At 40.0% G+C, this 16,065-nt stretch overlaps 2 protein-coding genes across 3 annotated transcripts; both read left to right on the top strand.

Moving 5' to 3' along the window:
* The first annotated feature begins 1,309 nt into the window (after positions 1 to 1,309).
* On the top strand, positions 1,310 to 11,590 carry LOC115764310 (voltage-gated potassium channel subunit beta-2-like). 2 transcript variants are annotated; one of them, XM_030707249.1, is made up of 8 exons: positions 1,310 to 1,407; positions 7,088 to 7,897; positions 8,184 to 8,254; positions 9,207 to 9,525; positions 9,595 to 9,722; positions 10,521 to 10,858; positions 10,916 to 11,134; positions 11,203 to 11,590. In XM_030707249.1, the coding sequence occupies exons 2-8, from the start codon at positions 7,359 to 7,361 to the stop codon at positions 11,302 to 11,304; spliced, it is 1,716 nt and encodes a 571-aa protein (XP_030563109.1). In that variant the 5' UTR covers positions 1,310 to 1,407; positions 7,088 to 7,358; the 3' UTR covers positions 11,305 to 11,590. The 2 variants fall into 2 exon arrangements, with proteins under 2 accessions (XP_030563109.1, XP_030563108.1); XM_030707248.1 differs by having other exon boundaries at positions 1,312 to 1,407; positions 10,518 to 10,858.
* A 49-nt stretch (positions 11,591 to 11,639) lies between these two features.
* Positions 11,640 to 12,632, top strand: LOC115764312. Its single transcript, XM_030707251.1, has one exon. It carries the CDS (start codon positions 12,040 to 12,042, stop codon positions 12,478 to 12,480), a length of 441 nt encoding a protein of 146 aa, XP_030563111.1. The 5' UTR covers positions 11,640 to 12,039; the 3' UTR covers positions 12,481 to 12,632.
* The last annotated feature ends 3,433 nt before the right edge of the window (positions 12,633 to 16,065 follow it).

Below are 16,065 nucleotides of genomic sequence, written 5' to 3' on the forward strand. Positions count from 1 at the left end.
TCTAAGCAATCAGCTTGTCCCACTTGAGACTTAGTGGCTAACTTGTATACACTCCCCGGCGTTTGCTCTGTATGCATAGCTCGCCCTAAATATGATATTTATATGCTATCTGTGTCAGGGTGGACTTCTGTGTGTGGTTACAAAGTACATCAGGCAAAAAAAAAAAGAATGACAAAAAAAACAAACTGTAAACTCAGCTTTCGCTATGCTTAAGCCCGAAAAAAAGTGTGGCCACTTGCGACTCGACACAAATTGTGCATGAGTACAACATACATATGTATGTACATGGCATGTGTAACTATATATGTATATGTTCATGTATACACATGTATGTGTACGCTTACGTATATACGACAATGTACGTGTCCATTTCCATTTGCCTTGCGAAGTCACATTTTGGACAGAACATAGTAACAAGAGCCGCACAGTTGTGCCTACCAAAGTGTTGGTGGTGGGGCAGGGCGTCTTTTTTTGTGGGCTTGATGGGCTGCACTGCGGTTTTGGGATGGTTCGCTCGAAAACTGGAACACGTGTGTGCCGCTCACAAATTCACCACAAAAACAGAGAGCCAAAAAAGCTGCTGGGCTCTGTTACTCAATTGCAATTGCGCGTGCTATTAGGCTTATGCTCTTATGCTCTCCCTCTCGTTGTGCCGCTCTCTCGCACTTTCTCTCTTAGTCTCTTGCCTTGCCGCTTCTACGACAATTTCTTGTATTTTATTGTTGTTTCCTTGTTTTTTCTTCTCCGCTTTTTTGTGCTGGTACAAATAACACGTGCGTTGTTGTCGTCGTTTCGATGCCAATGCCGATGCCGATGCCGATGCCGATGCCGATGCCGATGCCGTTGCCGAGATGCCGCCGCTTTCTTGTTTCGTCCGTTGCCATTGCCAGTGTTTTATTTTTTTTATTATTCGCACACACGTTTGCGCCCCGCCGCCCGGCTCTGCAGCAACTTTTTGTTCGTGGTGTGTTTTGGCCGTTGCGCCAGGTCGGCCGGTCGGTCGGTCCGTCGGTGGGTCGGTCGGTCGGTGGGTCGGTCGGTCGGTCGGTGGGTCGGTCTTTCGGTCGGTCGCTCGTCGAAGTCTGCTTTTTGCTTTCTGCCTTGTGCTTTATGCTTTCTGCCTCTGTCACTGCCAGCGTATTCGCCATTTTCGCTTTGCTGTTTTCGGCTTGCGGGCCAAAATATTTTGTCTTTCGCCTGTCGACTTCATTGCGGTGTTACGTGTTTCGCGTGTCAGACGCAACGAATGGCCACGGTGCGCGGCTAAAGCGGCAAAAACATACAAAAATAAGAAACAAATAAAAACAATAAGAGAATTGAAAAAGCGAACGACAACAATAAAAAAAATTTATTTTAAAACATTCATAAATTCTAGACTAGCAATAGTGAATAGCATAAAACACATATGTATGTATTTATGTATGTAAACATTTATAAAATACAGTGCTTAAAAAAATGTCCAAGAACGCACATGCTTATATATCAATATATATATATATATATATATATATATATATATATTTAAATAGGCATACATATGTACAACACACGAGTATGTAACAATATCCACAAATCGAATCAAATTGTGAATTGCACCCGTTAAGTGCCATAAATGATTCGTCGACATTCGGCGCCCAGCTCCCCGAATCTTGTTTATTTACATGCACATATTTATATTTAAACATATATATCTATATATATATATACATGTATATCTATCAACTATAGCTTATATGTTATATCTGGCTGATATCTTGTCGGCTCTCGATTTTATCTGCTACCCATAAAGTCGTCTATATTTGTTAGTGTTTTGCATACGTAACATATCATTGATGCAATTTTGGCTTCCATCCAGTTGCTCTTCCTGCTCGCTGAGACTACTTGAGTTTTTTGTCCCAGCATCTGAAAGCATCTTTAAGTGTTCACAGGTCTTCATCTTTCCACCAAATCGAACATCTTGTTCACACGCGTCGACAATAAACGAAAAGCGATTCAACTATAGTTAAATTGCAGAATATTTAAAAAACAAATAATAATAACATCAATTGATTATCTTAATGATTGTTGTATTAGAAACGTGTTTGAGCCAATTATAAAGGATTTCTCGATCTCTTGTTTCCAATAGAAAATTTCTTTTTTTTTTCTTGTTTCTTGTGTTGACTAAAGTTTAAAAACATCAAGAAATTTACTTGGAGAAGTAACGACTTTTTGCCTATTAAGCCTACGTGTGTAAGACACACACACACACACACACGTGCGGGAGAGTGCGCCTGTGCCGCATGTGGCATGTTGTGCGTGGCAACATCCTTATGACATTTTGCGGCACTCGTTTATTTATTTACAATTATTCAAACAAAGCATCTGCGACTAATCCAAGTTTCCAAGGGCACAATAAGCCAGGTTTCTGTCAAAATAGGATTCAATATCCACTCGTCATCAAATTGGAAAGTGTTTAAATGCATTTAAGCCTGCATGTCACTTATATAAACGAATGTGGATACTTTGGGATATACGTATTTTGTGCATTTGTATTCCAAAGTCCTCGTCAATCAATTTGTCCACCCTCTGTTCGGCCAGCTGACAGCTGAGATGAATGACACATGTAAATAATATGCACAACAAAGGCAAAACAAATTTGTAAGCGCTTTGTAAGTGCCAAAACTTGTCAAGGCTCAAACACATTGTTCAAGAGCCCGACGCTTCTTTAAGCCAACGACAACCAAATGCCGCAGAGGGCAACAGAGGCCCGGCAAGCTATTTAATAAAAATAAAGAGGAACAAAAATGTCCACATTATATTTGATTATTTTGTGCTTATTTGTTTATTGCTTGCCTCATATATAATTGAGTCTATATCGAGTTGATTTGTCGTGTTTTCGTGCAGTCTTTTTGGTTGCATGCGGTGTCATTTGATCTTTTGCTCATAGAAACATGACAAGCGTTTGAATGTTTCGAATGTTGCATGCCACACGAACTAGCTCGCACATGCACACACACACGCACACACACACATACACACGCACACATGCATACACGTAAACATGCGTGTTGCGATCGACAGAACAGGTATTGGAAAATATTTACGCGATTTGGCGGCCTTTAGTTAACTTTTGTATCGATTGTTTGGCACGTTTCTTACTGCAATAAGCTTGAGATAAAACCAATTAGTATAAATGAAAACACAAAGTATCTATAGCTCACTAGCTCACTTAACCAGGATTTTAAATAAGAAAACAATAACAATTATTCATTATTTATTCATTCATTTGCTGCTAATAAACAAATTAACTGGAATTTAGGGGGACATAGCAGAATATTAATATGTGTATATAATTGGCGCGTTGGCAGTATAAGAGTACTTTAATAATTTTCAATGCCAATTTCCTAATTATTTTCAATTTCACTTTACTACAGGCAACATTGCTGTGCAAGTGTCTGGCCATTGGTCAGGGTAATTTGCAGTTAAAACAGGGACACAGCAAATGCGGCATATCGACCAGTTACCAGTTAGCAGCAGAAATGCGGCTCCATTTGTTTTCATTTATACGAAAACTTACATAAATGTGTGTGAGTGTGAAGTTTCTACGTATTTAGGTATTTATTTTATTATTTATAATGTCAGCTACGTGCTGCGCCAGCAACAAGCCCCCCCTCCACACACACACACACATACACGCACACACACTTACAGCTGTAAGCAATTACATGCATCTGTGCATCTGCGGCAAGTATAGCTCAAGCAATACAAACAAATATCACCTGAGCTTAATGTAATGCCCACCACATACAGGCATGTGCCAGTATAATGCCAGTTGTGCAAATATTTGAAACATATGCGCATATATATATGTATATATAAGTATATATAAATTATTCAGATATACACATTCGCAAAGTCCTTTTTCCTGCAAGCTCTATTACAAATTAATACTGACATTTGCAGTATAGAACAGAGGTAAAATAAGCTCGACTGCAGTTGCCATTCGCAATTTCATTTCCAAGCTAACGTTGGCTTGTGCCGCACTCGTAAAACACTTTGCAACACTGGTAGTGTAAACTCACGGCAAGACAAGGGGTGTGAGAAAGACAAGAACAACAGAAAGTAGCTCAAAACAACGCGGCTTGAAAAGTGCCGCAATAAAAAATATATAGTGTAACAATGCGCAGCGCGTGTGTGCGTGTGTGTGTGTGTGCTTGTGTGTATGGATGTGGATGTGGATGTGGGCTATTTTCAGCATCAGCGCAAGACAAGTCAAGGCTTGACAATCTGGTGGGCGGTGGGGAGGTTTCGCAGCCAGAGCCACGATGTCCATGTCCTCGTCCGTGCCCGCCTCCGCCTCCGCCTCCGCGTCCGCGTCCGTGGCAGCTGCAACGAAGTGCATAAACATAAAAATTGCATTTATTTTCATTTTTCCCATTTGCTTTTTATTTTTGTTGCTTTTAGGCCGACCGCAAAATCTCTGTGCGGAGCGCGGCTGGTATTAAGATCAAGGGCCTGGCCCAGCAGTTGGGTTTATGTAATTGCGGGCCGTGCGGTTCAGTTGTCATAGAAGCACACAAACAGCAGCCAGAACTGCCAGCGCGAGCGTGGCCTAGACTTTCAATTTATAGGCCAAATATGTCAAAGCAAGGCTAAGGATAAATATATATATAGACATATATGTGCATATAGCTGCATATAAGGTCACAGCTGAACAGATAATCCCCAATGAGACAATTTAAACGCTAAACAAAATCAATAAATGGACTCGCTATATAATGCACACACACCCACACACACACACATATCTGTCACAAAATCTCACAGCTACGTGTGCACTTAACACAACGGCAATTTAGTATAGCATACATTCGGGAGCCACTGTACGCGCTTAACATCCACTGCTGTTAATCTAAAAATAATTGTCTCTAATACCACATTACACAATGCACTAAATCGAAAGCTTAGTTAGTCGCCTAACGCCCCCCGCCCCCGGCCGTTGCCCCGCCCCGCAGCACTCATATAAACCCACAATGCACACCTCATGTGCTAAGCGCTTATTATACTTATCAGATGAGACGACAGTATATAACTAGCGTTAATGTTCGTATCGGTGATTTTAAGAGAGTTCTTGGCCACATTCTTCAAAAATTCAAAGAACTTCAGAAATAAATGTTGAATAACAGCATAAAATAGAGATCTGGCAAATAGTAGCTATGAACCGCTTGAGCTTTAATTCGTTGCGAGCTGCAGCCAACTTAACTGCATGCTAAATCAACTCTGGCAACGCCGCATTTCATAATAATGGCTGGCAGTGCCCAAAACAAATATTGAATTCACTTAAATATACATATATGAATATTTAACAGCCGCTAGATGTTTGTGTGCGTCCACCTTTTCTATAGAGCAAAGTGGCCTCTCTCAGTGCGGTTTCAATAAGTAAATAAAAAAAAAAATGCAAAAATGCATTGTTGAACTATGTTCTCGTTCTCTTTTAAAATTAATATATTAAAAGATTTTAAAAATATTGCGAATTTCCTACCAGAGAGTATATGATATCTATGAAACGGGGACAATAATTTTCAGTGGTTCGCTTCAAAAGACGAACAATGATTTAAGGTTCGCTAAGTGAACCAGTTTTTTCAACTTCTATGAATCGAATTGATGGTTCAAAAGTTAGTTAGCATTTTTAACAAGTTTCTGATGGTAACTAGTTCGTTTTACATAATGAGAGTATTAATATTTGTGCGCTATTCAGCTGAACCAGATCCAGTTCGTTTTTAAGCCAGGTTGCAGACTTGTTTAAGTGCACAATTATTATTCGTAATGAATAAGTGCTCACAATATTTGTTGCTATTGATTGTAATTAAAAATTAATCAGCAATCGAAATACGCTGTTGAAGAGCTTAATGCACTCACTTCCTGCAGCTGCTTTTATAAAATCAATAAATATGCGAATAATGTAAGCAATATCCATAGTGTGTGCTGTTGTTTCCATTCGGAACTGCTGAGCAGAAATTGTGTAGTTACCGGGCCTCAGGTTGGCGGCACTTTGGTTATATATCCTTTCCTGACCGAAGGTCAGCATGCCAGAAGTCACGGGCCGGCGGGCCGGTAATAAAAATTAGGCATTGGTTCTTAGCCAAAGTCAATGCTGCGCCTGGGTCATAATGTTTTTTTGCTTACGGAGCACAATAATTTGCATTTTAGCCCTTGGCTCTGTGTTTTTTTTTTTTGTTTGTTCTTGTTGCGTGACCAGCCACATGAGGTGGCATAGGCTGGCCCTGGTTCTACAGCCAATAGGCTAATGTTTGGTTTCAGGTCACGTTTGCAACTGTTTTCAAACAACGAAAAAGAAAACCTTACCTCGAGTCATCATTGATCAACATTTGTCAGCTTTATACAGAGAAAAGGCTGTGCACGAAAAATGAATGAACCCGGTTCGAGTGTCAATCTATTTAATTGTTGTATTGCCTTACCAATTAAAAATATAAATGTGTAGTGTGTAACTGCCTCATTTTCAACAATAACCATAACAATAGCATGCTGCTCAGATAATTTGATAAATATGTTAGCTACCATTCAACTAGTATCATTTCTGTGTGTTGGAATAGGCAAATCATATGTTTTCATTGTGCTGTGTGGCCCAGCACAGTTTGTTGGTGTCACGAACTTTGACCCCATTACTTCAACAGCCTTTTGTGAGAGTGCTGTTGTCCTGGATGTGGCCGTGGCCGCTTACAGTTTCCCATTGTTTTCTATGGAAAAGCCATAATAAAAAAGACTGCAAGCGATGCCCGCTATTGTAACTCGACAGCCTAATACCCTGGAGGTGCACAAAAGGGCCTAGAGCCCTTTATTAATGTGGAATGCAGATAGTTTGTGACGAATGTTAAAAAGAGTCCATTCTCAAAATTGTAGGATGAGAAATTCGTACTATTTAATGCATTTAAAAACTGTATATACTGAATTAGGCACATACATATTTCATAGGGCATATTTCGAACAAATGTACTTCAACTACTTTTGTGTGTGTGTGTGTGTGTACATATGTGTGTACCATATGTGTGGTTTCGGCATCAAAACGAATGTTTAATCCATACTCTAGAATCCAAAGCAACAAATTTTTGACTGGACTTGCCTTAAAGTAGCAGCTACAGCTAAAAGCTGCTGTGAAACAATCAAATTGTGATTATTAGTCAAGTTTAAGAAAAACTAGTGTACAAATCCAATAAACAGTTAAGAAATCAACAGAAAACCAAACGGAATTCAAGTAGACGCCAAAAAAAAAAACAAAATAAGAATAATGATGGAAACCATTTAATGTGAAAGCAAAGGAAACGGTTAACAGTTAACGGTTAACGGGAGAGCCGCTCAAGATGTCCATGGTATGCAGTCTGAATGGCGATGGCAGCCAGGCAACAAACAGCACCAATACAAATGCAAACACAAACGCAAACACAGCAACAAACTCAAATTCAAATACAAACGCAATTGGGTCCACGGCCACGCACACAACGTTCGACTACACGCAACAGCAACAACAACAGCAACAACAACAACAACATGATATGCCCAATGCCAGCACCCCGCTGCTGCTGGGCCACGAGTCGGGCGGCCTGAGCGGCGTTGCCAACAGCGACGTTGGCAACAATGGTAGCGGTGCAGCCATAACGGTACTGCAGCCGCCTGTCATCTTAGGCACAGCGAATTTCACGGCAACGGAGCCGGCTGCGGCGTCAGCGTCAGATACAGTGGTTAGCATGAATAGCGGTACTTTGAATGTGTCTGGCGTGACGTTGCCAGGCACATTGAATTTCGTAATGGGCGCCACGTCCGCGCAGGCGGCGACCAACAATGACAACAACAACAACATGGACAATGCGAGCGACGACTCGAACCCGGTGACCATTTACAGGTAAAGCGAGTTTGTCTAATCCCTAGTTGACATTGAGCGCTTGCATTGAAAAACTATCGAAAGCGATAGTTGCAAGATAGTTTGCATGGAAACGATAGTTGTAATAAGGATATTCCCCGGTAAAACGTATATATGTTACTTACAAATATTGATTTTCAACTGTTTCAGATGATTATTAAACGATTATCGATATTATTTAACTAATCAATTGTCATGGATATTTAGCAAAACTTTATTACAAAATTCCCAAAGCATATTATTATTTCAATTCATAATCCATTTGCAGGTGCCGGGCCCCGATAGCGTCCCTCGACTGCATGGAGGAGTTCAGTGGTACGGGCGGTCATCTTGATTTCGGTATCGAATTTCTCACTATTATATAACCTTATAATTTTTTTGTTCTTTTAGTTGATACTCTTCGATTGCTTGGCTTGTTGTATTTTTTCTATAATTGCATATGTACAATACATACATATCAAAGACGTATAAGTACCCGTACATACTTGCACTCGAACACCCGATTTTTTGACTAGTGGTGCACGCGTATAGAGTTTTTCATTTGAACACGAATCAACTCAAGTGGTACGAGCTGCTAAAAGAAAATGTTCTTAACCTCTATTGAAAAACCTACTGCCTGTATACTTTCCATCGTTATATATCGACATATGCATGCTTCGTTTGAATATTTATATGACGCCCAAAAGACATAAGCTTCTCAAATATATTACAAGCAGTGCTGCAAACCAATAAAAGAGAAGTTGTTGGTTCGATTTACAATTCAAATCAACTGCCTGACTTTCGGTTCGTTGGCCCGGTCTTACGCATGAACCCAGACTTTTGCTAGCCGATCAATTGAAATTATTCCAAGCCATGGATAGATTTTCCTAAAAAAAAGTTGTGAACTCTGAGTCTGAATCTCCTTCAAAAGTGATTAATTTTAAACCAAACTAGTTATGAAAGTAAATTAATCGGATGCGGCTGTGTTTGGAGCAATGCTTTAAGCATTCGCTTCGCTTCGATCCACAGTAACTAAAGTACCCTCAGTACACGTAGTTGTAGCACATTGGAAAAGATGTCTTGATCCCAAATCCCAAATAGTTTTATAGATTACGTTTAAAGTATTATGTTTTTCATTTGATTTATGCTGGTTGTTGCACGATTTGTTGGTTGTTTTTATTTTCGGTAGTGGGATGCGCTAACAATAACAATAAACAAACGTTTCCCGCCGCATGCATACCGAACCCAACCCAACCCAACCCTGACATACTGATCAATCTCTGGACTGTTGCCGCCACTGTCACCGCTTTAGGGCGTTCGATAAGCCTGGGCTCCAATCCGGCGCTGCCGCTGCGGCACGGCTCGACGCCCACGCCCGGCTTGCGGTACAAGAATCTGGGCAAGAGCGGTCTGCGTATCTCGAACGTGGGCTTGGGCACATGGCCAGTGTTCTCGCCGGGCGTCAGTGATGAGCAGGCCGAGGCCATACTAAAACTGGCCATCGACAGCGGCATCAATCTGTTTGACATCTCCGAGGCGCACTCTGAGACGGAAATTGGCAAAATATTGCAGCGCACGGGTTGGAAGCGAACCACCTATGTGATCACAACCAAAGTGTACTGGAGCACCAAGTAAGTGCAACTGTTATAGCTAATTATATTTGGGAAGTTGTCACACTTATGTGTTTATTAATTGAACAGATCCGAGGAGCGGGGCCTATCACGCAAACACATCATCGAGTGCGTGCGAGCCAGTTTGCAGCGTCTGCAGTTGAACTACATCGATATTGTCATCATTCACAAGGCAGATCCCATGTGTCCCATGGAAGGTGGGTACTCTTCACTTATACTTTAACTACATTTAAATCAGTTCGTACGCTTACGAAGCTCTAAATTATTAAATTTAACTTATGAAAAATCGGTGCAAAAATATCTAAAAGCAATTCATTATAATTTCACTGGTTGCGAGTAAACCACTCCACTAAGTGGAATTGGGAAAAGTAGAAAAGGAATATTTGAATATCCCAAGGGCCTGAAATGGGTGAAAAGAAAAGTCAAACAAGAGAAGAAAATTAATTACGCCGGGCAACACCACTCGCTAGTTATACTTGTTCATATTTGTATATCCATGAAATACCTATGTGAAACCATTTAATATAATTCACCGATTGCGGGAAATCCACTCCACTGACTGGAATCGACAAAAATCGAGCAGGAATTTATATATTTCCCAAGGGCCTGAAATGGTTGGAAAGAAGTGTCAAAAATTATGCAGGAGTTATAGTTATTGCTTTTTTTATACCTTTATTTCATGTCCATATTTATGTGTAAATATTTACAGATCAGAGACATACATATGCCAGTTTCTATGCCTATATTTATGCCTATTTATTATAGGCCTAATATGGGCCTAATATGCCTAATATGTATCAACTATTTACCCTTGTTCCTATTACTATATTAATATCAAACAATTTCCTTACACAAATTCATATTTATTATAGGCATCGGTACTTATGCCTATATTTATAGCTAATACCCAAACCTTTTGTGATACTATTCGAACTTCATTTATAGCTGTGCCCATATTTATGCGTATATCTCTTACTGAACATTGCTTGCAGAAGTGGTGCGAGCCATGAGCTATGTCATCCAGCAAGGCTGGGCCATGTATTGGGGTACCGCCAGATGGTCTCAGGTCGAGATAATGGAGGCGTATACCAACTGCCGGCAGTTTAACTGCATAACACCGATTGTTGAGCAGTCGGAATACCATATGTTCTGTCGCGAAAAGTGTGAGCTCTACCTGCCCGAGATGTATAACAAAATAGGCGTGGGTCTGATGGCTTGGGGACCACTGTCCATGGCATTGAGTGATACGCAGAATGGGGACAAACTGTTTTTGCCCAAGGGCTCATTCAAGACCAAGAGCTTTTCGTGGACCGAGGATGAGATCAATCGCAATGTGAGTTCGCTTATAACGCATATTATTACATATTCAGCAACAAGAGATCCCCTGTAGGCCGCACTGTCGCCGCAGGGTAGCTGGGGCAAGGATCGGATTGAGGAGGGGCGACGCCATTGCGATCGGCTGCGTGACTTGGCCGCGCTGGCCGAGAAGCTTGGCTGCAGTCCGACACAGCTGTCGATTGCCTGGTCACTGAAGCACGAGCCCGTTCAGTGCCTTCTGCTGGGCGCCACCTCGGCGGAGCAGCTGCATCAGAGCTTGCAATCGTTGCAGGTGAGTTGCTTTGCAGCCAAATTACATATCCTCCAATTGGGCTGATCATGAAATTGTTGTTGCCACAGCTATTGCCGCGGCTGTCGTCCAGCGTAATGCTGGAATTGGAGCGGATATTGGAGAATAAACCGGTGAGACCGCCAATGATATCCACACTGGCGCTTCGGTGACAATCAGCCTGCCCGCAGGGCCCACTCAGCCTGAGCGGCGGTGGGCCCTGCGGTGCCGATTCGCCAAAGCAGGAGGAGGAGGCTTTCATTGAGGAGGCGGATGCCAAGGAGGCTGCAAAGCAGGGTTTCTGTGTTATTCAGTGACGAAAGGAGTCCTTAGATAATGATAATAAATTTTTGAAAGTGATTAGCAGTAAAACTAGCCTAAGTAGCAATACTATGACAACAACAATAAGCAAGCATGAGCTGCAGCAGCAACAGCAGCAACACAAACTGCAACATTATCAGCAGCTAGCCATACCAGCAGCAGCAGCAGCAGAAGCAGCAGCAACAGCAGAAGCAGGAGCAACAGCAGCAGGAGCAGCAGCAGGAGCAGCAACTGAGCCACCAAGTGGGTCCTCAGCTGATCCATTTGATACGCTTAACAACAATGACATTGGCAGCCACGAGGAGCGGGAATCGGCTGCTGGCCAGGCGCAGGCAAAGGGTCTGAAGCGACGCTCTTTGCTCAATTTCAAATCCTTCGACTTTCACATCAAGACGCTGTACAGTGGACTGCGTGCGGGCGCACCGGCGAGCGCTGGCCACAAATCCGAGTCCGGCTCGCAGTCGCAGTCGCGCTCATCCTCGTTGGGCGTGGGTCTGGCTGCGCCAGGTGGCGCTGCGAACAGGCGCATACCGCCGCATCTGCGCATCGAGGGCGTCGATGCGGATGAGGAGCAGGCGCAGGAGTCGATGAAATTATTGCTCGATTATTCGCAGTCACCGTTTACGCCGCGACGCAACTCCAGCACCCAGCTGCTGCACAGCGGCTCGCCGGCACTTTCGAGCACCTTGTCGCCCTACTATCTGTCGCCATACATGATAGCTGGCGGCGGCGGCGGCGGAGCAGCGTCCTCCACGGCAGTCGCCGACGACAGCAGTTCGGGCAACATACGCCGCTCCTCGACCTCCGATATTGTTGGCTGCCGACGTCGCGGCTCGCCGAGCGCCAACAGCAGTCGCCGGCCGAGCACCTCGGATTTGTTGCGACGGGCACGCGAACGGCGCGGCAGCGGGGCGCGCATGGGTCGCAGCGTTTCGCACAGTGCGATGCGCGGCGGCGGACCAAGCGGCGGCGGCGTCGGCGGCGGGCCCAGCTGCATGGGCGGCAGGCGCACTAGCATGGCGTTCTAGATAAGTAGTATACAAGGAACGCTGCAAATTGATTTCAAATCAGCTGACAAATGGCGCTTATGAATTTTTACTAATTACACACGTAGAATCAACAACAGAAACCAAACCTTCAAGAATAAAAAACAAATATAAAAAAAATTAAAAAAAAAAAAAAAAAACATCAGCAAGTAAGAAGTTTTTTTTGTTTTTTAAACCAAACACAACCAAGCAGAAAAAAAAATAAATAAAAATTAAAAGTGAAACACAAGTACTTATATGCATATATTTACTACTATGTATACTTAAAATATATATATTTCAAATGCCTAATGTTATACCAGACACTAAACCAAAAACAAACAAAAACAAAACAAAAACAAAACAAACAGAAAAGAAACAATTCAAAAATAATATTTCATTAATTTTCATCCAAATGCTGCTCCCAACTTGAAAACCAACAGTTCTTAACGAGTTGTCTCCATATATCTATAAGGAATTTGTTACTATCTATCGCTTACTTGCTCGTGCCCCATTTTTGATGACAATATTAGATCCTAACTGTAAATGATCACAGCTCTCAACACTTTTTCCCTTTGGTTAACTTTGTCTCGAATGCGCTTTTGCTAAACATTTGCTTTATTCACACACACACACACACACACACAAATTGTTAAGATCACAAACCTTATGTGAATGCTCATATCAACTAAAAAGAAAAAAAAGCCAAAAACAAATAATTGAATTCACAAAAAAAAAAAAAGAAGCTTTTTTTTAACTAAATTAGCTAATGAATAATTAAACTAACGAATGTTGGCAGGCAACAGCAATAAAATGCATCAAATAAAATAAATACATTTTAGCTAAGAATATGAAAAAAAAAAATCAATTTGAATCAAATCTTATAGACATACTCATTATGTAGTTAAAAAAAGAAAAAAAGAAAACGAAAATCAATTTGAATCTAAAACCAAGAAGTTTTTTTCAAAGAACAAGATTTAACAAATGCCTTTTATTAAGCAAAACAAAGAACAAAGTTTATATTTTAAATAAAATAATATTAAAAGCAAATTAAAAATAAATTGTTATCCATTGAGTGCAGATACACACACACACACACACACACACACACACACACACATCGCTCAATATGCATTTTGTTAACACCATTTTTTCAGTCACAGCCTTGAGATACTTATGCATAAAATATAGTTAATATATATATATATATATATATATAACGAGTATATAGGGTGCATACTTATATACGAATTAATTAGCGGTATATGCGTATATACAGCGTATACATAATACATATTTACAAATACATATACAAATCCATGCGTATATACATATATATATATATCTATATATATATTTTATCATTCAAGTACATAAAGTCTTTTCACATACGGACTGTGATTTCACGTAAAGTAAATATATACATATATTTAAAATTAAAACTAATAATTAAAGTCATAACTTAAATAATATAATAGTTTGTAAAACATTCTAGTTTAATCAAAGCAAAGACAAAAGTAAAACAAGCAAATACACTGAACGAGTTAGCAAGAAGCAAAACAAAAGGTTCATTAATGAATTATTATTATATATATACATACATATGATGTACATAAGCATATAATATGTGATGCATATATGACATGCATATGGATGCAGCACATGCTAAGTAAAGCGTTTGCCTAACTGAGCTCTGACATTTTCAGGCCAGCTACGAAATTTGAATACGAAACTGAAATACGAAATCCGAAATACGAAATACGAAATCCGAAATCCGAAATACGTGGAGCATATTCTAAACACAATGAAATATTAAGAAGTATGTAGAACATAAAAAGTGGCTAACAGTTGACACTATGTATTCACAATTAAAATGCGTTTGCGTTTGCCTTAATACACAAGTAAAAGGATACTTAAAATTAATTACAAAAGTAATAGATAAACACAACAAATACTTGAACAATTACACACACACACACACACACACTGGCATTTGCTAAGAGACAAGAAATCATTAATAGATAGAAGCAAAACATAAAGTCAGGCCGGTTTCCTCAATCTTCAGTTGAATTACGGTTGAGCTGCCTGATTCTCTCTATCCTTAATGCTAACTGGTGCTTGAGAAATCGTGCCTAATATACTTATATGCAACAAATCGTAAAAGTAAATAACAAAACAAACATCAGGCCGCTGGCCAAAGAAAATGAAATGAACCTTATGTAATTATAAAATTAGTTCAACACAGATAACGTACTTTTTTATTACCTTAAGAATAACATTTGCATTTTTTGGTAGTTAATCCGTCCTCAGTAACGGCCAACAGACAAGAAGGGCATAGTCGAGTGTTCGCGACTATTCAATACCCTGTACCCAATTTTAAATACATCAACAACTCAGCAGCTTCTAAAGCGCGTAGCATTGCCTGATTGAAAACAACTTTAAACAATTAAATGCGAAAATATTCATAGACCGTAGTGCATACAAATATATTATTATAAACTTAATTATAACAAAAACAAAACACTCAACATTTTATTAATAAATGCTTAGTAACGATATAAAACTTAAAGGAATGCAACTAGACTGTCGGACGGACGGATGGAAATAAGTAGCTTTATGGACTCGACCTAAGTATAAGCTTTATATAAGTAAGCTGATCAATAGAACTTAGATATCTATGGAGCCTGACACGTCTAATGCACCCAGCACACACAACCATATACCCTATACGACAATTACAGGGTATGCATTGAAAACAAAAATGAAAAACGACATTCAGCAAACATAATTAATTACTGCACTCGACCATGTCCCAGTTTAAGATACCCTGTACCCCCCCCCCCCCCCCCCCTCTCCACCACTATCCCAAGCCCACTTGGACTACCTACATACGCATATGCAATACTTTTGACTACTCGAACTCCTACATGGTTTACGTACTACTCGCAATCAACTGACCTTTCGATCTAAGCTTCTCCAGTTATTTCGCTGGCACAGTCAGCCTTTGGGTACAGGGAATGCAGATACATTTATACGAAATACATATGTTAATGCATGATGCCAATGGAAAGCAATAAAAAGTGTCGGTGAAAAGTTCAACTATTAAATGAATAAAAGCAATACGAGAAGAACAACAAGAGAGATATGTTTAAAGAAAAAACAAACAAATGAACGCAAAATTAGCGCAGGTGCATTGTAGTTAAATGTTATTTTTTGTCTGTTGTTATTATTAATCCGTAGCTAGTAAATTATTAATTACAATTTACAAATAAAATCAACAAATTGAACAGTTCATTAAATGCCAACTGTAGCAAATTACGAAACAAAGCAAACAGAAACTAAAAGTATTAACTAATGTGCGGCAAGCAACAATATTTGAAAAGATTATAATTATAAAAAAAAAAAAAAACAAAACAAAACAAAAGACCGCTAGTGAATAATCTAGACAACAAATTTTACTTTACACAAACCAAACAAAAAATGTGTTAAAATATTCAAGCAGAATAATAATTAACTAAAAAACAACTCAAACAACAATTGATAAGTACATTAAATATATATACACATATATATATTTATTAAAACAAA

Source organism: Drosophila novamexicana, unplaced genomic scaffold (assembly GCF_003285875.2).
Source record: "Drosophila novamexicana strain 15010-1031.04,08,12 unplaced genomic scaffold, DnovRS2.1 tig00000820-arrow-pilon, whole genome shotgun sequence".
NCBI lineage: Eukaryota > Metazoa > Arthropoda > Insecta > Diptera > Drosophilidae > Drosophila > Drosophila novamexicana.